General features: G+C 39.5%; 1 protein-coding gene across 1 annotated transcript in view; it reads left to right on the top strand.

The window, feature by feature from the left end:
- Positions 1-21,302, top strand: part of kcnh1a (potassium voltage-gated channel, subfamily H (eag-related), member 1a) — a 141,398-nt gene extending 120,096 nt beyond the window's left edge. The window contains exon 10 of the mRNA XM_052011759.1: positions 20,447-21,302. Within this exon, the coding sequence (XP_051867719.1) occupies positions 20,447-20,745 (299 nt within the window). The 3' untranslated portion in view covers positions 20,746-21,302. The remainder of the gene's footprint in view (positions 1-20,446) is intronic.
- The last annotated feature ends 2,909 nt before the right edge of the window (positions 21,303-24,211 follow it).

Below are 24,211 nucleotides of genomic sequence, written 5' to 3' on the forward strand. Positions count from 1 at the left end.
TCTACAACGCAGGCACTATTCCCTCTCCATTGGCATCCTCATCTTCATTCAGACTTCAGGCTTAAGCCATGCTTCAACTTCCCTTCCCACCACACCCCCCCCCCCCCCCCCCCCCAACAATCACAGTGCAGATCCAATATGAATCAAAGTGTTTCTGACTGGCCATTCTCTTCTCCAGAACAGCCTCTACTGACTTATTTTCATTAATGAAAATGTGCATTGCCTGTTAGATTGCGATCAAGGCTGTCTTGATTTCTACCTTTACGCCCTTGTTATTCAACATTTACACTATTGACTGGCCCTAAACAAAGTTTTGTAAGTCTATATTTGCTTACGATTTAATCAGGGATTCCATTGATGACAACTTCAGCCAAACATGCAAAGGGCCATCCCTTTGACATTTATTCTAAAAACACACAAGCAAATTAAGTTTTGAATGTTGGGTTTTGTGGTTCTGACATAAAGCATGAAACCCATCAATTTCATACTGTGTAACAGTTATAGCTCAAGTCTTTGGAGGAAACTAAAGTGAAGTGGCAAACTGACTGCAGGGTCAATGGATCTACTTGGTGGGCAGATGCTCAAAGCTTTCATGTGATAACAATCAGGCTGGTGTACTCTCCAGTGTAATGATGTTTACTGGCATGAATATAAATCCACTTGCCAGATCTGTTGATGTCCATTGTGCAGAGATGTGTGATATCACTTAGAAAACACTGTGATGGTTGTCAGTGAGCCTCGTTCCAGAGAGTAACCAGGTGTGTCCCTTGAGGCTGTAATAAAGTCTGGACGTGCCAATTTCTTGGAAATCATGTTGCTACTTTATTTTTAACCTAAATAAAAGTTGATTCCTATTTGTGACAAACCTATTAAGCACATGATTAAAGAGGAATCAATACGTGATGGTAAATGGTGGAAGTGACACATGGAACTAACTGTCACTATATTATATTGGGTTTCTGTGTCCATGTGAAATCTCTGGTAGATGCATGGCTTAAGTTAAAGTGAAATACATTCATCATCTTGTAAACTATTCTGCACTTTGTAAAGGGAGGAGATTACCCAGCTGACAGAGAATAAGATTCAAAGATGTGCTCAAAGCTGCTTTGAAATGCAATATTCCCACTGACTCCTGGAAATCTCTGGTCCATGACCAGTGAAAATGGAGAAGGAATATTTCAGGATGGTTTTGAGATCTTCAGGCCATGCATTCAGAGTACATCAAAGCCCTGTATAAGTAGTGTAAGGAGCACACTAGATCGCAAACTACCTATCTGCCTACCCCATCTGTGGAGGAGTCTGTGATTTCCATGTTGGTCCCACTAATCACCTGAGAACACACAAAATTGGAGAGGATGTTAGTCACCTTCGACAGCAAAGAACTGCTTAAGAAGAAGAAGTGACCTTATTCATAACAAAAACTATTATTCCTGGTTCCTCATCAGTTGTTATGATTGCCTGTTTATGTGCCAGTGATTCTTTCCCACAACATTTCTTTGCAACTTTTCATACATTTATAGAAAGCAAGATGCAACTCTTCCTTATAGAACTCATGTTTTGTTGTGCAATTCATGTGCAGTTGAAGTTTCTTTTGCTGTAGCTTGAAGTTTTATTCCAATCACCTCTGGAGGTTCCTTTGGTTTATGTACTGCACTTGCATCCTGTCTCTTGCCTCACTGTTGAGTTACCATTCTCTCCACCACATTACAAATCTGTTTTTCCTCATACCTGGTTAGTTATTTGAAGCAATCTTTCCCACATTCTCAAGCCTATAGTCTCAAACACTATTTCTGAGCACTTCTTCCAGTTTAATTGCATGAAACTCACAATTTGGTGATTTTTTTCATAGTGCTGTTTTATGATGGTAATATGATTCACCATACTTCTGCCTTCTGTTAAATTTATAACTTGCGAAAGCAATGTTTTTAGGTAGCTGGCAGTACTGAGGGAAGTTCCTTTGCACTGGTACAATCCTGTACTTTATCCTCATCTTCAGCTGAGTCTACGCAAGTGGAATTTGTACATTTCTTCCTGGAAGAAGTGCTTCTATCTGGACTTGTTCCATTTCTGGCTCCAGCTTAATTCACCACAACATTGTTTTGTAAGGTTAACTCAAATATCCTCCACTTCTCCGCAGCATTTTTTTCATGGGTTTCAAGAATCTGTGGTGCTGTTAGAGTACTTCATGAAGCCATCATAAACTTAAGTTTTTAAGTAACCTTCTCAAAAAAAAAAATAGCTGGCACTTAATTTTCATTTGCTTAATCCAAAAAGCAACTGTAATTTAAAATTTTCGGTTGCTTTTTGGATTAAGCAAATGAAACCATGTAAATCTGTGATTAAATAGTGGAGCTCATCTACCCATAGAGGATAGGTACAAAAATTGTTTGAAAGAGGCAATTATAAATGAAATTTAAACTATGAGTTTGTGGCTGCTGTAACTATAAAGTTCTCTACTGGACAAAATAGTCTATTTAAGCATGTACGCTATTGGGTATAATGATCAGGATGCAATAAATAGGATACTGTCCTGTGGAGTCTTGAAATATGTGATAAATGACTGACTGTGAGCGGTATAACAGAGGAGTGTTTAGTACAGAAGTATCTCTGGTGTTTAGTGATAACCTCAAAGAAACATTAGATGGTCTGGTCAATCAGATAGGATCTTCTACTTCCAGTAACAACACCTACTGCTTTTATAATTTCAATGGGAACAATATCCAAGAAGGATCAATCACTGCTTGAGTGAATAGCTTTTTAAGAGAACGTTATCCACTGTCAAAAATTAAGGACCAAGATATTGGAGAGCACACTTATAATACATGTGCAGGGCTTGCAATTGTTTAGTTTGTAAACCCATTGTTATAATATTGTCATTTGTCAACTACTGATCAATATTGGATCCTGTTGTGCTGAAGAAAACAGCATTTAAAGGAAAAATAGCAAAGGGTAAAGGATAGGGACAACAAATGAAGGCAACCTTGAATGTCAATAGATATAACAGGAAGCATATGACGGGTATGGGGAACTAACGACAGGGGAGGCCCATCAAGAGTATAAAAAATGTAGGTGCTTAAAAGGGAAATTAGAAAGGCAAAGAAGGGTCAATAACGATCACCGGCAGGCAGGATTAATGCAAATCCAAAGGCATTCTCCAAGTATATTGAGGACAAAAGCATAAACAGGGGGAAAAAGTAGGGCCCATTAGGGACAACGGGCAATCTGTGTGTGGAGCCAAAAGATATAGACAAGGTCATAAATTAATACTTTTCATTGGCATTCACAAAGAAAACAGATTTTGGAGAGTTTAGTGAAAGGAAAAGTGAAAGTCTAGTGCAGGTACCATAAATGAGGAGGTACTCAATGCCTTGGCAGACTTAAAGATGGATATATCCCTAGGACCGGATGGGATCCCCAGAACACTATTGAGGCAGGCAAGAGAAGAGATTGCTGGGGCTCTGGCTGAGGTATTTAAATATTTGCTGGACACAAGTAAGGTGCCAGATGATTGGAGGACAGCAGACATGGTTGCCCATTTCAAGAAAGGCAGAAGGAAAAGCCCAGTAGTTATAGACCTGTGAGCTTAACATGGTAGGGAAGATACTTGAAAAAATTCTGAGGGACTGGATTAATGATCACTTGGAAATGCAGGGGTGAATTAGAGACAGCCAACATGGCTTCGTCAATGGAAGATCCTGTCTGACCAATTTGACTGAATTCTTTGACGAATTAACAGAGTGTATTGATTAGGGCAGGGTAGTAGATGAGATTTACATGGACTTTAGGAAAATCTTTGACAAGGTCCCACTTGGGAGATTGTTCAAATGGTTTGGGCCCATAGGATCCAGGGCAAGTTGGCAAACTGGATGCAAAATTGGCTTGGCAATAGGAGACAGAAGGTGATGGTAAAGGGTTGTTTTGTGATTGGATGCCTGTGACTAGTGATGTTCCACAAGGATGGGTGCTAGGACCCTTGCTATTTGCAATATGTGTGAATGACTTGAATGTGGACATGATAACCAAGATCAGTAATATTTGCAGATGACAAGGAGACTGTGAGAGTTGTTGACGGTGTGGAAGGTAATCTTAGGCCGCAGAGAGATAGCGACATTTTGGTGAAATGGGCTGAAAAATGGCAGGTGGAGTCTAATAAAGACAAATGTGAGGTGATGCATTTTTGGGAGCACTGAAGCTAGAGCATTATGAATGGTAGGGTTTTGGGGAATATTGAGGAACGGTGGGACCTCAGAGTGCAAGTCCATAGGTCCTTTAAGGTGGCAATGCAGGTAGACTATGTGGTTAGGAAGATTAGGAAGACTTCATTAGTCAGGGTACTGAATACGGATGGAGGGAAGTTATGCTCCAGTTTAATAAAACCTTGGGTAACCTCGGCTGGAGTACTGTGTGCAATTCTAGTCACCAAGGTATAGGAAGGATGTGATAACACCAGAGGTATGCAGAAGTGATTCACCACAATGTTGCCTGGGATGAAGCAGTTCAATTATGAGGAGAGACTAGAGAAGCTAGGTCATTTCTCCATGGAAAGAACAAGATAATAAAGGTTATGATTAAGATGTATAAAATTATGAAGGATATAGATGGGGTGCACTGCAGGAAAATGTACCCCCCAAGAGAAGTAAATAAAACTAGAGGGCAGAGTAAGGGGGAAGTGATTCAGAGGGAATAAGAAGGGGACCTTCTTCACCTAGAGAGTGGTTGAAGCTGGGTCACTGACAGCATTTAAGAAGTGTTTAGATGAACACTTGAATAGCTTATACATGGAGGGTTGTGGACCAAGTGCAGGGCAATGGGATCAATGTGGAAGGGTGCCCACTAGTCACTGTGGTCAATCTGGACTGAATGGCCAGTTTCCATGCTCTACGAATCTATGATTAAGTATACGGAATCCATTATATGGACTGATTTAACTCCAGTCTTATATAGTTCTAAAGGTTTCAGGATTCTTGTTATATGAAATGGGATTTGGTAAATTTAAAAGAACAGTTGCCATCTAACCATTTTCCACATACTTTTTAGACAATATGCCATTCTGACTAGCTCTATGCCAGAAATTTTCCAAAGGAGAATGCATGAGTACTTGGAATGACTTGAGGAAATATAAGTAATTGCCAATGATTTTGTGGCTGTAGATTTTTAATCATGATAAATATCAAGTTGCATTTTTTTTCAGTGATTCAGTGCGTGTATAGAAAGTTTAGAAAGGGATAAGAATTTAACTTCAGGCAACATGGAGACAAATTTGAGAAGAACTGTTGAATAAAGGACTGAAGGTGTTGAATTTGAATGCACACAGTATACAAAATAAGGTAGATGAGCTCATAGCGCAGTTAGAAATTGGCAGGTATGACGTTGTGGATGTAAGAGTTGTGGTTGAAAGAAGATCACAGCTGGGAGCTAAACATCTGTCGGATCTGGTTATTTTCAAATCTGCAGGGTCTTTCAGAAGTCCAAGAATAAGTTGAAAACAACTTGGTGCTTCACAAAGTTTTATTGGAAAAGTTTAAAAAGTTTGGGGGAGGGGGTTGGAAGTGGAAGAGAGCAGGAGAGTGATAGAGGGAAGATGAGCAAGAGAGATAAAGGCAAGAGAGTGATTAACAAAAAATGACACCTTTTGTACCTGAGGTAAGAGGTACTCCTTAGCTAACAATAGTCCAATCAGAAAACCTATTAAATACTTATGGCAAAACCAACCAATCAGAAAACACATATTCACCTGATGGATGAACCAATAAGCTAGGAAGTGGCCATTCTTTGTGCAGCCACTTGAGGTGTATTTAAACATTATGTTTTAAAAAAAAACTACTTAAAACAGTCAAATCCAACACATCCAAGGATACGCATCTTATCGAAAAGACAGGCAGGTGGGCAGAGAGGGTGGGGTGGCTCTGTTGGTAAAAAAAAATGAAATCAAATCCTTAGCAAGAAGTGACATAGGATCAGAAGATGTAGAATCCTTGTGGGTAGAGTTAAGGAACTGCAAGGGTAACAAGACCCTGATGGGAGTTGTATCCAGGCCTCAGAATAGTAGCCAGGATGTGGGGTACAAATTACAACAGGAGATAGAAAAGGCATGTAAAAAGCGTAATGTTATGGTGGTCATGAGGGATTTCAATATGCAGGTAGATTGGGAAAATCAGGCTGGTACTGGATCCCAAGAAAAGGAATTTACAGAATGCCTATGAGATAGCTCTTTAGAGCAGCTTGTGTTTGAGCCCACTAGGAAAAAGGCAGTTCTGGATTTGATGTTGTGCAATGAACCAGATTTGATTAGGGAGGTTAAGGTAAGGGAACCCTTAGGAAGCAGTGATCATATGATAGAATTCACCCTGCAGTTTGAGAGGGAGAATCTAAAATCAGATGTATCAGCATTACAGTTGAGTAAAGGTAAAGAAAGAGGTGTGAGAGAGGAGCTGGCCATAGTTGATTGGAAGGGGACCCAGACGGTAGACCAGCAATGGCAGGAATTTCTGGGAGTAATTCAGAAAACGCAGGATTGGTTCATCCCAAAGAAGAAGCATTCTAAAGGGAGGATGAGGTGACCGTGGCTGATGAGAAGTCAAAGACGGCAAACAAGAAGGGCATACAATATTGCAAGAAGGGCATACAATATTGCAAAAAAATTAGTGGGAAGCTAGAGAATTGGGAAGCTTTTAAAAACCCAACAGAAGGCAACTAAAAAAGCAATAAGGGGAGAAAAGATGAAATATGAAGGTAAGCTAGCCAATAATATAAAAAAGGATACCAAAATTTTTTCAGCTATATAAAGAGTAAAAGAGAGGCTAGAGTGTACACCGGACTGCTGGAAAATGACGTTGGAGAAGTAGTAATGGGGAACAAAGAAATGGCGGATGGGTTGAATAAGTATTTTTGTGTCAGTCTTCACTGTGGAAGATGCCAGAAATTCGAGAGAGTCGGGGGCAGAAGTGAGTATAGTTGCTATTACTAAGGAGAAGGTGTTTGGGGAAACTGAAAGGTCTTGAAGGTAGGTAAGTCACCTGGACTGGATGGACTACACCCAGTGTTCTGAAAGAGGTAGCTGAAGAGATTGTGGAGGCATTAGTAGTGATCTTTCAAGAATCACTAGATTCAGGAATGGTTCTGGAGGATTGGAAAATCACAAATGTCACTCCACTCCTTAAGAAGGGAGGGAGGCAAAAGACAGGAAATTATAGGCCAGTTAGCCTGACTTCAGTGGTTGGTAAGATGTTAGAGTCCATTATTAAGGATGAGGTTTCAGGGTACTTGGAAGCACATGATAAAATAGGCCAAAGTCAGCATGGTTTCCTTAAGGGGAGATCTTGCCTGACAAATCTGAAATTCTTTGAGGAAGTGACAGGCAGGATAGACAAAGGAGACTCTGTGAATGTTGTTTACTTGGATTTTCAAAAGGCCCTTGACAAGGTGCTGCACATGAGGCTGCTAAACAAGATAGGAGCCCATGATATTACAGGAAAGGTACCAGCATGGATAGACGATTGGCTGACTGGCAGAAGACAAAGAGTGGGAATAAAGGAGGCCTTTTCTAGTTGGCTGCCGGTGACTAGTGGTGTTCTGCAGGGGTGGGTGTTGGGTCTGCTACTTTTCACGTTATATGTTAATGACCTGGATGACAGAATTGAGGGCTTTGTGCCAAGTTTTCAGATGATACAAAGATAGGTGGAGGGGCAGGTAGTGTTGAGGAAGTAGGGACTCTGCAGAAGGACTTGGACAGGTTGGGAGAACGGGCAAAGAAGTGGCAGATGGAATACAGCATAGGGAAGTGTACGATCATGCACTTTGATAGAAGGAATGAAGGTGTGGACTATTTTCTAAACGGGGAGTGAATTCAGAAATCGAAGGTGCAAAGGGACTTGGGAGTCTTAGTGCAGGATTCCCTGAAGGTTAACTTGCAGGTTGAGTTGTTAGTAAGGAAGGCAAATGCAATACTAGCATTCATCTTGAGAGGACTAGGCTATAAAAGCAAGGATGTAATGCTGAGGCTTTATAAGGCATTGAACAGACCACATTTGGAGTATTGTGAGCAATCTTGGGCCCCATATCTAAGGAAGGATGTGGTAGCTTTGGAGAGGGTTCAGAGGATGTTTACAAGAATGATCCCAGGAATGAAAGGGTTAATGTATGAGGAGTGTTTGAAGGTTCTGGGCCTGTACTCGCTGGAGTTGAGATGAGGGGGGACCTCATTGAAACCTTCTGAATATTGAAAGGCCTGGATAGAGTGGTCGTGGGGAGGATGTTTCCAGTAGTGGGAGAATCTAGGATCAGAGGGCACAGCCTCAGAATAGAAGGACGTCCCTTTAGAACAGAGATCAGGAGGAATTTCTTTAGCCAGAGGGTGGTGAATTGTGGAGTTCATTGCCCTAGACAGCTGTGGAGGCCAAGTCGTTGGGATTATTTAAAGTGGAGGTTGATTAGTAAGGGCATCAAAAGTTATGGGGAGAAGGCAGGAGAATGGGGTTGAGAGGGAAAAATAAATCAGCTATGATTGAATGGCAGAGCAGACTCGATGGCCTGAATGGCCTAATTCTGCTCCTATGTCTTATAGTCTATGGTCTAAACAAGTAAACAAAATACCTTATAGGGGTTTATAAAATCATGAAGGCATAGAAAGGGTAGATAGCCACAGTCCTTCCCAAGGTAGGGGAGTCTAAATCTAGAAGGCACAAACTTAAGGTGAGAGGGGAAATTTTTTCTAAACACAGTGCAGTGGGTAGAATGAGCTGCCAGAGGAAGTGGGAGAGGTGGGTACAATTACAATACTTAAAAGACATTTGGGTAGGTACATAGGTAAGAAAGGTTTAGAGAGATATGGGAATAGCTTATACAGGCATCTTGGTCAACATGGATGAGTTGGGCTGAAGGGCCTATTTCAATGCTGTAAATTCAACTGGCCAGTCATTTGAATACTGCAGCTAAAATATAGTTCAGAGGTTGGGTATCATGTGGCAAGAGATCCACTTCTTGACACTATGAGCCTTTTCACATCCATAAGACACGTCAGGAAGTTAATGGAATGCTCTCCACTTGCTTGGCTGGGTGCAACTTCAACAACATTCAAGAAGCTCGACATCATATAAGACAAAGCAGCTTAGTTTATTGGCATCCTATCCACCACCCTAAGCATTCATTCCCTCGAGGGAACATTACCATCTGCAGCCTCCCCTTAAAATTGCATGCCATTCTGATTCAAAAATATATCATCAACATTACTGGGTCTATCCTCCATAACATTGTGGGAATACCTTCACCAGAAAGACTACATCAGAAGGTGGCCAACCATCATCTATTTGAGCTATAAGGATTGGGCATTATATGTTGGCCTTGTCAGTGACAGCCACATTCTCAACGATGCATGATTTAAAAACAAAACTGTGATCTTGTACACAAGCTAGAAGAAATTAATCATGGTGAGACACTCAACTGGAGCTGTATGATGCAACAGTTGCAACATGCTGCAGTAGATGATCCTGTCTGCAAGTTATTATTCATCAAGGATTATCTGGGTTCCAGTCAGTTATCTGAATGTCTCCACCCATATTTTGATTTTTGAGCTTTGTTAACTGTTGAAAGAAATCTGATGTTCAAAGGACAACTCATCATACTATCTATGTTACATAAGGGCTAATGTAAGATGTTCATTCAACATGCTTCGACATAAAATATTGAATTGGTGGAGTCCAAAATGGTCTCTTTGGGTTCAAAATGGCCTCTAAAAACAATATATTTAAATGAGTTATTTCTTTGGCTCATTGACATTTGCCAAGCCAGGAACCATTACTTCAGTACAAGGGGTGAAGCCATGGGTGAAGGTTGGTGCTTCACGTAGTGAATTATGTGCTCTACTTGTGTCAGATTATTTCTGTAAATTAATCAAAGTGGCTAGACGTACTTCAGCTAGTGTTAGCACTGCTTTGAAAGAAGTTCAAACATTCAATAGGTTTGGGAGTACTTGAAGATCCTGATTACTGATAATGGACTACAACATGCATCTGCAGTTTGCAATGTTTTCCAATGCTTTGGGGACTGTGACGTGTGACATCTTTACCTCCATATCCACAATCAAACAGTGAAGCTGAGAATGCCATTAAGACTATTAGGGTCACTTCAAAATGCTAGATTGACACAATACAGTTAATGAACAAATGGTCCAGAATAGAGAATCATGGATTTTAGGAGCAAGACAATATAACCTTGTAATTCTGCTGAGGAAAACGGTGCACTGAAGAACAGGAAGAACAGTTACTATAACAAGAAATTGGTAAATCGGTTTATTATTGTCACATGAAATGAACTTTGTACTACCTCAATGCACTGATGTATGGATGGCATGTAAAACAAAGGAAAATGATAACAGAATTCAGATTAAAATAGTGCAGTGAAGGTAGACAATAAGGTGCAAGCTCATAATGAGGTAGATTGCGAGGTCAAGTCTCCATATTATTGTACAAGGGGACCATTCACTAGTCTTATATCAGCAGGATAGAAGCTGTCCTTGAGCATGGTGCTACTTGCTTTCAGGCTTTTGTATTTCCTGCCCGATGGGAGAAGGGAGAATGTCGGTAGTGGGTGGGGTCTTTGATTATATTGGCTGCTTTACCAAGGCAGTGAGAAGTGTAGACATGGATGGGGACACTGGTTTTCATATGTGCTGAGCTGTATCCACAACTCTCTGCAGTTTCTTGTGGTCCCGGGCAGAGCAGTTGTCATACCAAGCCATGATGCATCTGGATAGGAGTCTTTCTATGGTGCCTTTATAAAAATTGGTGAGTGTCAAAGGGGACATGTCAAATTTATTTAGCCTCCTGAGGAAGTAGAGGCGCTGGTGAGCTTTCTTGGTCGTAACATCTTCATGGTTGGACCAGGACAGGCTATTGATGATGCTCGCTCCAAAGAATTTGAAGCTTTCAATCCTCTCAACCTCAGCACTGTTGATGTAAACAGGAGCATGTGCACCCACCCCCTTCCAGAAGTCAATGACCAGCTCTTTTGTTTTTGCTAACATTGAGAGACAGAGAGAGAGGTTGTTGTCATGACACCATGCTACTAGGCTCTCCATCTCCCTCCTGTACTCTGACTCATTGTTATTTGAGATTCCGCCCACTCTGATGGTGTCATCTGCAAATTTGTAGATGGAGTTAGAGTAGAATCTGGCCACGGAGTCGTGAGTGTATAGGGAGTAAAGTCATGGGCTGAGGATACAGTTTTGTGGGGCACCAGTGTTGAGGATAATATTGGTGGAAGTGTTGCTGCCTATCCTTACTGATTGCGGTCTGTTGGTCAGGAAGCTGAGAATGCAAAAGGAGGTGTTGAGTCCGAGGTCTAGGGGTTTAGAGATGAGTTTGCCTGGAATTATAGTATTGAAGGCAGAGCTGTAGTCAATAAACAGTAGTCTTATGCCAAATCACTTCAAGAAATACACCATGGACATCTTTGAGCAGGGTACTTCGAGAATGATGGGTCCAGGAACCTTTGATGTACAAGTTAGAACCTCATCATTCCACAGGAAAATGTGTTAGTTGGCTTCTGCTGATGAGCCATCTCTGAAAGAAATGTCTGAGATTGAGCATTGCACTGAATCATACGTTCCCAGCAGCTATCTGAATTGCTCACAATCTCTAAAGTAAGATGGTCTGCAGCAAACAAGTCTTGACGTGTCTATCTCTAGTTGATTTCTCTTTGTAACAAACTTCAGTTTTGTTTATATTTGAAGAGAAATTGATTCGCAACTGAAATCTTGTGTAAGAATCTTTGCCAGTGTGCTTATATCAACACCAAAGCTTTTGCTTGCAAACATCAGTACATCAAAGACTGCCAAATCCAGGGTGACTTTGTCAACTTGCCATCAATCTGTCTCAAAACTAAAAGGGCATTTTATATCATCTCCATAGCTCTTTGTTGTTTGGTATGTAGCAAAATTACCAAGCACAATCACATTGGTCTGCTTGATGCTAATGTCATTGCACTTGGTAATTTTGCTACATATCAAATGGATTCATTTTTATACAAGCCCCTCAGTAAAACCTGAAGAATCAAACCTTTTTCACATGCAGTGGAAACTTTGGGGGAAAAAAAACCTGTCATGTAGATGCTACTACCTTCTCTACAGGTGGATGGTTCGTGCATTAAATTATGCAACTGTGGAACTGAGGCAATTCATTGAACACTTCCCCAGGGAAAATTTGCCAGAAGCTTGTAAGATACCTATCTCATGAACAGCGTGATTGACTTATTTTTGCTGCCACTATCCAAAAATGAAGAGGTGACCTGTTACAGCTTTGCACGTGAGAAGTCGACGGTCATTTAGAAGGTGGGACAAATTGGACCAGGATGTGGAGGTGTAACTTAGTTTCCATTTCAAAGCCATACATTTTAACAGCAAGGCATGTGGTAGCTTGGGATGCAGAGAGGCTGAGCTGGTTGGAGCAAAGTTGGAAGGTGCCACATTTTCATCATTGTCAAAAGGATGCACTTACAGCAAAACAGGTTTCTATAGACCCCACGTCACTCCTATGGTCACACTAAATACAGCAGGAACATTCAGAAATCTGAATGGACAGGAAATCTGAATACCATTGTTCAAGGTTTCTGAGGGGGAAAAAATTAATTGTGGAGCTTGTTGTCCATTCTTTCTGCCTCATTCTGTTGCTCGAGATCCTGCTGCTGTTCCAGGCCTTGCTGCTTGGCCCAGGACCAGCAAATCTCCTAATGAAAGCAAGTTTGGAGAATGGGAAATGACGCCGAGCGATCCAGTCAGAAAACCGTTGGCATTGTTTTTTTTTATTCCTGAGTTGAAAGTATGTTTAAGTGGGGAAATATTCTAGGTTGTTCCTTTATTAGGTTAAGAAAGCAGCTGAAGCCAGAACTTGCAAGGGAAAGCAATAAGGCCATAGGTATGCACACAAATTATATCTCAGTCAGGGAAAGGTGGTGAATGGTTTTATGAGAGCACAGAGAGAAGAGAACGTATGTAATTTCCGGCTCTTCTGCAGTTCAATTTTTTTCCCTCTGGTATTTGAAGAAGCTAAAAATAAAATTTATTATGCAAGTTTTGAGATTAGATGGCCTTATGGGTTTAAATCTCTTTTTATTAATTTATAGGTGCTACCAATGTTAACTAGGAACATACATAAGTGGTTTAAGATTCAATTAGTATTAAATAATTCAAGTAAGCCCTATATATCCCCACTTGCTTAAAATTTATGGATATAATTTGATTCATATCAAATGAACAAGACTTGTCTACGATACTATCTCCTGTGTTTGTTATAAAGTGGATGAAAATCTACACAGGACATGGATGCAAAAATTGTTTAAATCTAATGGCCCAGAATTTGTAGTTGCAATGACATCGTAATTGTCAGTGCCTGCTGCTGTTACTTTGAAACACTGACAGGAACTTTAGGTGTCTGCAGAAGCTAGTTAAACATGGAAATATCATCAATGCCACAATATCTTGCTCCAACACCATGTTTCAGTCTCCATCAAAGCAGGAGCCAAAGATTCAGTGATTTAATGAGAATGTTAAACCTTCATGTGCTATTCTCACTGGGGGGGGGGGACATTCAAAATGTTATGTGCTGTTGAAAGAAATGTAAGTGTTGTTGATAGTTAAGCAAGTAACATTTAATGATAATCAACTCTCTAGCCTTAAATATCTAATTTCATGAGTGTGGGGTGTCAATTCCTTCTGAATAACATTGAAAAAATATTTCATTTTAAAATGATAGACTATTTGATTGTTGTGACTATTCTATTTTGTGTTGCTCTAGACTATTTTATCAAGGAGTTTAGTTATGGCATTTCAACTTTTTGTTTAACCTGCATGTATTTCCTAAACTTGACTTCCTGTAAAATAGTTTTAAAAAGTTAATTATTATCCATGCTCTTTAATGTTCTGAGCAGCAGGCTTTAATTTCCTGATTCCCCTGTATGAATGCTTCAATATTCCTGGCCATCACAGATCCCCTGGTATCAGAACTGAAAAGTCACAAAGCCCATTCAATTCTTGGGGCAATTTTTTGATGAATTCAGTGGTGGGAACCATCCTATCACCACTTACTGCAAAGTCCTTGCTAATGTTAATCTTCCTTTATTAGGTGTTTACCTAAGTAGCATAAACACTAAGCAAGTTGCCTTCATATTTAAAATACTATTACTGCTATTAATGAAATTAATTTCTATGTGCCATCATAATACGACAAAGACTAACCTTAACAGGACTGTTTCAATAGGAATAATTATCATTAGACTTTGGGACTTCATTACTGCAGATTGAAAATGAAGTCCAGAGCAGAAATGCCCTGCTGCTGTTACACATCATTGATGTTCTGCTACACAAAGATGAACACTGTCACTGCCTTGATATTGTTGTGCAGTGATAAATCTGTCTGGTTATAAGTAAAGTTGTGGTTAGAAGTAGTGGTAACCAACCAGTCTTTCCCAGATCAAACCAAACTCAGCAGATATTCTGATCATTATTGATCGCAGAATCATTCAGCTAGAGAAGGTGGAAAGTAATTTTTTTCTCTTGGGAAACATTTGAAATGTGGACAGATCTCTTTACACGTTTCTACTGATTGGTTAAATTCTGGTATGAGGGAGATCCATTGCATGCTTTCCTCATTCTGGAGTTTATGGGTCAAGGCAAATCATCTACTTCCCTTTTGCACTTTGTAATGACCTAAACTGCAGTAAGAAGATGCTATCAGAGAAGTAGATAGTTTCCAGAGATGATTCAATATTATCTTTAGTGACCTGCCGAATTGGGGCACACTTTGACTCAAGAAATACCCTTTCTGGATCTCCTGCAGGTGGGTGAAACACCTTTAAAGCTGCTGATGACCATTCTAAATTTGGGGTGGGGTCTGCAGTTTGATATGGGTGGAGACACCCCAAAGAATTTATGTTGCTTATCATAAAATGTGACTAATTTTTATGCTTCTACTCCAAAGTAGAGTTCTTTATCCTATTTTCCACCAATTTAGATGTGGATGGAAGTGACAAACGTCATGGTACCCATTCACTTGTTTCCCTGTATGTGTCATTAGTTTTGGCATTTATTCTTAGATGTGAGGGCAGCTCTTAAATTCATCTGCCAATGTAAATCATTGTTTTATTTTAAACATTAAACTTGTGTTGCATTTTTGTTACAAATGCAGCATTATACTTGCTTGAATTGATGGCAGTTGGAAACAACACTGCAGATTATGGTTTTCCCACCTCTCCACTGCTGCTGCAATGGGACATATGCAGGGTTGGTCATGGAGCAGTCTGGGACATTGACAGATGGTTTAAATTCTGTCAGCATGACCATATTAGACTTGGCTGTGGGACAACTCTTCAGAGATTTTGCAAAGTTTTTATTGGACAGCACGGTAGAATAGTGGTTAGCACAATGCTTTACAGTGCCAGCGACCCGGGTTCAAATCCGGCCACTGTCTGTAAGGAGTTTGTACGTTCTCCCCATGTCTGTGTGGGTTTCCTCCGGGTGCTCGGGTTTCCTCCCACATTCCAAAGACGTACAGGTTAGGAAGTTATGGGCATGCTATGTTGGCGTCGAAAGCGTGGCGACACTTGCGGGCTGCCTCCCAAAAATCACTACGCAAAAGATGTATTTCACTATGTGTTTTGATGTACATGTGACTAATAAAGATCTTATCTATTTTGGTTAAAAATCATAGAGGCAGTAGGAGTGACTTATTTGGCCCTGCAAGCCTGCTCCACCATTCAATACTATCATGGCCTATCTTTCTCAATTCCATATTCCTACTCTTTCCCCATTTCCCTTGATGCTTTTTGTGTCTAGAAATCTATCTCCATCTTAAGTATATTGAGTGATTTGGTCTCCACCTCCTTCTGCGGTAGAGAATTTCATAAGTTCATTATCATTTTGAGTGAAGAAATTTTTCCTTATCTCAGTCCTAAATGTATCCTGAGATTGTAACCGTTAAATCTAGAACCCACGACCGGGGAAACATCCTCTTGGCATCTAGTCTGTCTAGCCCTGCAAGAATATTTGCATTGCAATGCAATCACCTTGCTTTCTTCCGAAGTGTACAGTGAACTTTGATTTAATATTTCCTCATATGACAGTCCCACTATCCTTGGAATCAGCCTGGTGAATCTTTGCTGCACTCCTTCTATGGCAAATATATAAAATTCTTGGGTGAGGAGACCAAAGGTGTAGTCTTACGAGGCCCTGCACAATAGCAGCAAGACATCCTTGCTCCTGTACTAAAAACCTCTTGCAGAGAAGACTAATGTAGTGTGTGTCTTCACATCTGCTTGTTGCATGTGCATGCTTGCTTTCATTTTTTCTTTATTGAATGCCTAATTTAGAATTATAGAATCATTGTAGTACTGGAATATGCCATGAGATCCACTGAGCTAAAACCAGCTGGCTGCAAGAGAAATCCAGTCAATCCCATTTCCTTGCTCTTTCTCTAGAGCTCTGCTTTTTTTTTCTCCCTTAAATATCAGTCCAATTCCTCTTTGAAAGTTGCAAATCCAAGTATTGCTTTCAAGTGGTGAATTCCAAATTATGACTGTGTGTTGTACACTTGACCTCTTGTTGGGAAATGAGGCTGGACAAGTAACTGAAGTGTCAGTGGGAGCACTTTGGTCTCCCAGTTACCATAATTCTATTAGTTTTAAAACACTTATGGAGAGTGATAGGACTGGTCCAGAAGTTAGAGTCCTAAATTGGGACAAGGCCAAGCAAATTGCAAACATTGATTAGGAGAGGCTATTACCAGGTAAAAGGACATGTGGCAAGTGAGAAGCTTTTAAAAGTGAGATGGGGAGAGTTCAGGGCCAACATGCTTCTGTTATACTGAAGGGCAAGGCTGGCAGGATTAGGGAACCCTGGTTGATGAGGGATATCGAGGCCCTGGTCAAGAAAATGAAGGAAGCATATGTCAGGTATAGACAGCTGGAATCAAACAAGTCCCTTGAGGAGTATAAGGAATGTAGGAGTATATTTGAGAAGGAAATCTGAAGGGCAAAAAGGGGACATGAGATATCCTTGGCAGATATGGTAAAGGAAAATCCTAAGAGACTCTAAGCATATTAAGAGCAAAAAGGTAACTAGGGAGAGAATAGGTCCCCTTAAGAATCAGTGTGGTCATCTATATGTGGAGCCACGGGAGATGGCTGAGGTCTTAAAATAATCCTCCTTATCTGTATTTACCATGGAGAAGGTCGTGGAAGCTAGGGAATTTGGGAAAGAGAACAGGAATATCCTGAAACATCAGCATTACAAAAGAGAATGTGCTAACAGTGTTAAGGGGCATAAAGGTGGATAAATATAAATCCTCTGGGCCTGACCAAGTGTATCCTAGGACATTATGGGAAGCAAAGAAAGAAATTACAGGGACCCTGGCAGAGATTTTTTGTATCTTCCTTAGCTGCGGTGAGGTACCGGACTACTGGAGGGTAGCTCACATGCCTTTATTTAAGAAGGGCTGCAAGGACAAATCAGGCTGGTGAGCCTAACATCAGTGATGGGAAACTTACTAGAGAGCATCTTGAGAGACAGGATCTACCTGCATTTGGAAATGCAAGCACTGATTAGGGAGAGTCAGCATGGTTTTGTGCATGGGAAATTGTGTCTCACGAATTTTATTGGGTTTTCTGAAGAGGTGACCAAGAGGATTGATGAGGACAGGGCAGTAGACGTTGTGGATTTTTACAAGGTCCTGCGTGGGAGGCTGATCTAGAAGCTTAGATCACATGGGATCCAGGGTGAGCTAGCTAACTGGATACAAAATTGGCTTGGTGGAAGGAGACGGTGGTAGTTGAGGATAGTTTTTCAGATTGGCCTGTGACCAATGGTGTGCTGCAGGGATTGGTGCTGGCTCCACTGTTGCTTGTCATATATATTAACGAGTTGGATGAGAATATGGGTGGCATGATTAGTAAGTTTGCAGATGATACCAAAATTGGTGGTGGTGTGAACAGTGAAGAAGATGTCGAAGTCTACAACAGTATCTAAATCAAGTGGGAAAGTGGGCAAGGAATGGCAGATGGAACTTGGGGAAATGCAAAGTGATGCTTTTTTGGGAAGTTAAACCATGGCAGGACATAAACAATGAATGATAAGGCCCCGGGGAGTGTGTAGAACAGAATGAACAAGGGGTACAAGTACATTGTTCTCTGTAAGTGGCAATGCCAGTAGACAAGGTGATGAAGAAGGTCTTTGTCATGCTTTGCCTTCATCAGATGGGGAGATGAGTGCAGGAGTTGGGATATCATGTTATAACTGTACAAGACGCTGGTGAGACTGTGGAATATTCTGTACATTTCTGGTTGCCATACTATAGGCAGGATGTGATTAAGCTAGAGAGGGTGCAGAAAAAGTTCTCAAGGATGTTGCCAGGACTGGAGGGCTTGAGTTATGAGGAGAGACTATTTAGGCTGAGCCTGCTTTACCTGGAGCGAAGGAGGCTGAGGGGTGATCTTACAGAGGTTTATAAAATCACTGGGGGCACAGATAAGATGAATTGTCAGTGTTTTTCCCAGGGTAGGGGAGTCTAAAACTAGAGGGCATAAGTTTAAGGTGAGAGGGGAAAGTTTTAAAGGGGATCTGAGTTTTTCCCCACACAAAGAGTAGTGGGTATAAGCAATGAGCTGCTAGAGGCAGGTACAATTATAACATTTAAAAGACATTTGGACAGGTTCATAGATAGGAAGGGTTTCGATGGATCTGGGCCAAATGCAGGCAAATGGGACTAACTCAGGAAGATGCCTTGTTCAGCAAGGGCAAGTTAGGTTGAAGGACCTGTTTCCATGCTGCTTTTTCCTCCTCCTACTTTGGCCCTTTGTGTAATCACCATAAAGTTGTGCCCACTGGTTCTCAACCCTTCCAAAATTGGAATCATTTTTTTTTATTTACTTTATCTGGACCCTTGCTGATTTTGAGCACTTCTATGAAATTACTTTTTTTGCTTTCTCTCAGGACTATGACCTCAGCTGCTCCACTGAATCCTCATGACTGATTTTGTTTCCTAAAAGCTGTTAATGACTCTGCAGGATGTTTATGACAAACTGGTAGCTTTACTGATTTTTTTTTATTCCCAAATTTTTTCCCCCAGAGAATAATTTCAAACTGCACAGTAGGATATAAACCAGTGTTTCAAATTTTACTCTAGAATCAGGTTTATTATCACTGACTTGTATGTTGTGAAATTTATTGTTTTGTGGCACCAGTACAGTGCAAAGACATAAAATTACTATAAATTGCAAAATAAATAGTGCAAAAAAAGGAATAATGAAGTTGCGTTCATGGACCATTCAGAAATCTGATGGCAGAGGGGAAGAAGTTGTTCTTGCATATCAATCTCTAGCTCTAGCACCCTCTCTAGCTTAATCACATCCTGCCTATAGTATGGCAACCAGAAATGTACAGAGTATTCCACAGTCTCACCAGCGTCTTGTACACTTGTATAGTGTCACAGTTATTTTCATGTTGAAAGAAATATAGTCGAGGATGTGGGGAGAAAGTAGTAACCGCTTGACAGTGCGGCACATCTTTCATAAGTCTCCATGTGCTTTATGTGAATTTGGAACACAATTACCATTATGTAAGGGAAGAATGATTGGGCTCGAGTTGTCATAAAGTTGTCTATATAAAAAAGGAGTGAACTAAAAGTTTCTCAAGACCTTGGTGTATTATTGTGCTGCATTTCACACTAGTTCCTGGCCTTGAGCCAAGAGTTCCACTTCAGATTTTCCTACACTTTTGCAATTTGTTCCATATATGGAATACTTTCATATTTCCCATAATTTAGCACAATCTCAGCTGGCCCAGATCTCATTGCAAGTATTTCAGTTTTGAACATATTTCAAAATCTTCTACAGTAAACCTTTGCCAATTTCTAACTGTACAGTGTGAGTAAGCAAGTTATTATTATGCTGTGAATGGGCATAGGGTGAACAAAATATTCCTATTGTCCAAATGCTACTATTGAGGATATATTGCAAATTGTATATGGAATGATGTTACTTGTTTATAATGAAGTTTGATTTACATATAGCATGTATTATACCTACATAGTGGTTGTACACTTGGCATTTGTGAAATCTGATCCTGTTTGTTAATCTCTTTCACAAATATTAACTACCTAACAGATTACATGTGTTCTTTATAAAATAATTGACTCTCAAGTTGTGTTATGCAAATATTAGCATGGAAATACAACAACTGCATTTTATCTTAATGGTAGCATTCACCAGTTTAGAGTATAGATCAATGACTCTGGTAGAAGAGTAGACATCATAATTTCACATGATCTTGCAAGCTAATTTCAAATTCTATAGTGCACACTCTTGTAGAATGTCATTTGCAGAAAGTAAGTGAACTAAAAAAATTCTGAGCATGCAAAAATGTCTAACCCAAGTCTGTACCTCTTTTGTATTTTTATTTGCCCAGGGAAAGGAGATGTCTTTGGAGATGTTTTCTGGAAGGAAAATACCCTTGCTCAATCATGTGTCAATGTCAGAGCCCTGACATATTGTGATCTTCATGTTATCAAAAGAGATGCCTTGCAGAAAGTTCTGGAATTCTATACGGCCTTTGCAAACTCCTTTTCAAGGAACCTTATCCTAACATATAATCTTAGGAAAAGGGTAAGATTTCCTTTCTTTATAAACAAGCTTCCTTTCCTTAATGGATTTTTAACTGCCTTTTCAAAAGGAGTAACTTTTGTGCTATCTACACCCAGAAAGTAATTTCATCTTTCTTTTGTATTTTCGTAAATAGTTTTGAGTGGGTTGATTTGCCCTTCAGCTTTCTGATGCCAGCAGCATTCACTACTGGCCTATATTACACCCACAGATTTTGTGATGTTAACACTTGCTGAAGAAACATAAGAGTTAGAATTAAACTTGTTACTATACCCAAAATTTTAAGATTTACTGTTTTGATACAACTTGAAGGGAAAAAATTTGTTTCTGTGGTATCAAGAATTATTATTATACAGTTAACCAAATTGCATTTGGCCCATGTGACTGATCTGATATTCAGTTTATTTGGCAAGTAAGATGTGTATTACACTGGTTTTAACTGCATAAATATAATGGAATAAGATGAAATTTGTATTTGTTTTTCTTCAGTTTGTATTTTTTTAAATGGAACTAAGATGATGCAGTGTTCAAAATTTGGAATGAATACAAATAATTGAATTTAACACGCATAGACATATTAGTATATGGCAAAAAAAAGTTTGTATTTCCACCCAAAACCCTTCCTCAGAACTGTATTCGCTGTGCAGATCATTTACAACTGATTAAGGATCTCTACCTGAAACATTAAACAATCTGTTCTTAATTTTATTTGATTACAAAGTGAGCTGTGTAGTAGATTAAATTAGGTGGTTCGTGTATGAAAAAGAAAACTGAATTGATGATTGTAATGATTTGTTTCTGTTTCTTAATATTCTGTTATTGAATGATTTAGTTAGCCTTGCCTTTGCATTAGCTGTCTAGATGCTGTTTTTTTTAAAAAATGTTTTTCTTTGGAGAATTATATATACCTTGAAATTCCAGTAGAGAAACTGAGCATTTGACCATGTGCTGGAATATGTTGTATGGGTATTAGCCCATTCCAATAACTGGTTAATGGCTATGTTAAAGTAATATACACAGGAATATAATATGAATGGATTAAGCCAGCTAGAAATGGTAGTCTATAAAATTAATTGTACTACAAATGATGGCCAAAAACACATATCAATTTAATAGCTGCATATTTTCTGAAAGTAGCAGAAACTGAAGGTTTATATGTGTCTAAGAGCAATACTTATTCAAGGAGTACAAAGATAATTAAATTGGATGAGTTAGAGTGAATGTGAAATACTTGTCTCAATCAGAAATTAAGTGTAGTTTCCAAAATGAGAATTACTTGTCCCTGCTCTTAGAGCAGTTGTGTTCTAAATATATTGTTTCCTCTCAGTCTAAAACAAGCTTCATAAATGACTGCACAGAATATTAACTTCAGCTTGGAGCTGAATACACACTGATAATTTAACACTCCAAGCTCTACTTCAATACTGAAAGTTTCCAACTTTTTACCTTATTCACAAGCTTACATTGGTTCATGATGTGCAAAAATGTAAAATAAATATAAACCTCACTAGTCAATATTTCCTAAATAAGCTTGTCTTGGCCTATTAACACAAATTTAAATTTTTTTAAAAAATCTTATATTATCTGTTAATTATGTTGGTCCCTAGCAATGATTCCCCTCCATTGAAATTAATGAAGTAACTATTCCTGCACCAGATCAAACCAGGATCAGGATGTTCCTGTGGATTTCCCACTGTAATGGTGAAGGATTGTTGCAACTTCCATGCTCCTTTACTGGAGGAATCCAGCATCAGGGGACAGTCAGATGGAACACCAAAATAATTGGCTGTGACTGTTCATATGCACATGCAGAATTGCAGAGCTTGCTGTAAGTTAATGGGGTAATGTCAATGAAACCTGTCAGTTTCCCTGAGATTTGGTGAGACCCACCAAATCTGGGTCGTAGTAATTACAGTGTGGCTCACACAGATCCAGTGTAAATGTTGTAGAAGCTGGCTTCTCTCATTTCTATCTGTGGCAAGAGCACTGCCTTGAAGCAGGATCGCAGTGGCAGAGCTTCACAGGGTGGGTAAAGCCTCAAGGACACATTCATGTCAGTACCTTTTATCTCAGTTTTGCCCCAGACCCCAACCCTCCAACTCCAGCTTTAAGCAAGATTGATGGTAGAGAGAATCTTTGCAAAGATAAGTTATTAACTATTTGAACCAGAGCTAATGGTCTGATAGCTAATGGTCTAATAGCCAGAGCTAAGCCCTCATAGTGAGGCTCTGCATATCTAGAGCGTCCACAGAGCCATATATAACCTATCAGATCAGTGGGAACAGAACAAGCCCCACCACAAACAAACTGGAGAACCATTCCCAGCCGACTAGGCCACAGCCATTTTGTTTAAGTGATATGTGCCCTAATTATGCATTTTGAAAAGGGTATTAGCTTCCAACCAACAAATTGCCAATTTTGTAATTTTGCGGTTATTGTCTCGATTGTCTTGTCTTGTTTTTATATGCCAATCTTGACAATCATTGCAGGTATCATTTATTTTCTAAACTGGAATGTTTTTATTCAGTTTATTCATTGACAAATAGTCTATGGTTGACTATTTTACTGGTTGTGTGGCACCAATTGCAAAAAAGTTACAATGTTGCACAAAGGTGATCCAGTTCTCCAGTTGACATTTATATCATTAACACATGAATTTACACATGAAAATGACATCAGAAAAACAATCTACCCACTGAGAATGTTTACTTCACTTGTTGCCACTTTATTTGAGTTGGCCACTATTGCTGATATTGAGTATATCGGACATGTTTTTTAATGACTTATCAATGGAGTAAATTTAAAGTTCAGTTTCAGACATTAGGCCTGCTCAAAATTCACTAAAGCAAAAAATCAAGTCACAATCATCTTTGAAGCTGAGTTTTCATTCTTATCAAATTTTCTGTTCATCATAATAAAGCAGCCTAGTCAAAGAAGTTCCTTTCAACCAAGTATTTATCATTCCTTTTCTTTTTGGTGCTTATAACGAGTAAGCTGAAAAGCACTTAACTACAAGTTTATTTCCATTGATTCCTACCTTGCATCAAAATAAAACAAAAGAACTTGTGATTCCAAATACTGCTTATTCCCAGAGGCAATGGGGCACAGAAAAGAATTCTACCAATGTTCTCAGAAAGATTTAAAATTTTAACTAATTATAGAATGACCATTAAAACTTTTTAACACAAAATACCTCAGTTAGAAAATTCACTATTTGTACATAAATAAAATATATTTTGGTTTCTATAAATTGTCAGCACACATTGGTAACTGTTCATGAGTAGAGATCTATAGAGCCAATAATAGATATGCCTGCATTGAACTATGCAAATCAAACCATTATAAGGCCATCTTTTAGTGTCACATACATGAGGACAAGCAGGTAGGATATTGGGAATAGTAGCCCTTAAAGTGGTGTTAATGAGGAAAATGAGAAATGGCAGCACCTGGTGAGAGTAATGGAGTGTTAGCACCAGGGAGTACCACAATGACCATACATGCCACAAACTGTGAGGGTAAATTTGGGCTGATTGATCTTCTGTTGTGTCCTAACACAACTTATGTCATTATC

Source organism: Pristis pectinata, chromosome 3 (genome assembly GCF_009764475.1).
Source record: "Pristis pectinata isolate sPriPec2 chromosome 3, sPriPec2.1.pri, whole genome shotgun sequence".
NCBI classification, from domain to species: domain Eukaryota; kingdom Metazoa; phylum Chordata; class Chondrichthyes; order Rhinopristiformes; family Pristidae; genus Pristis; species Pristis pectinata.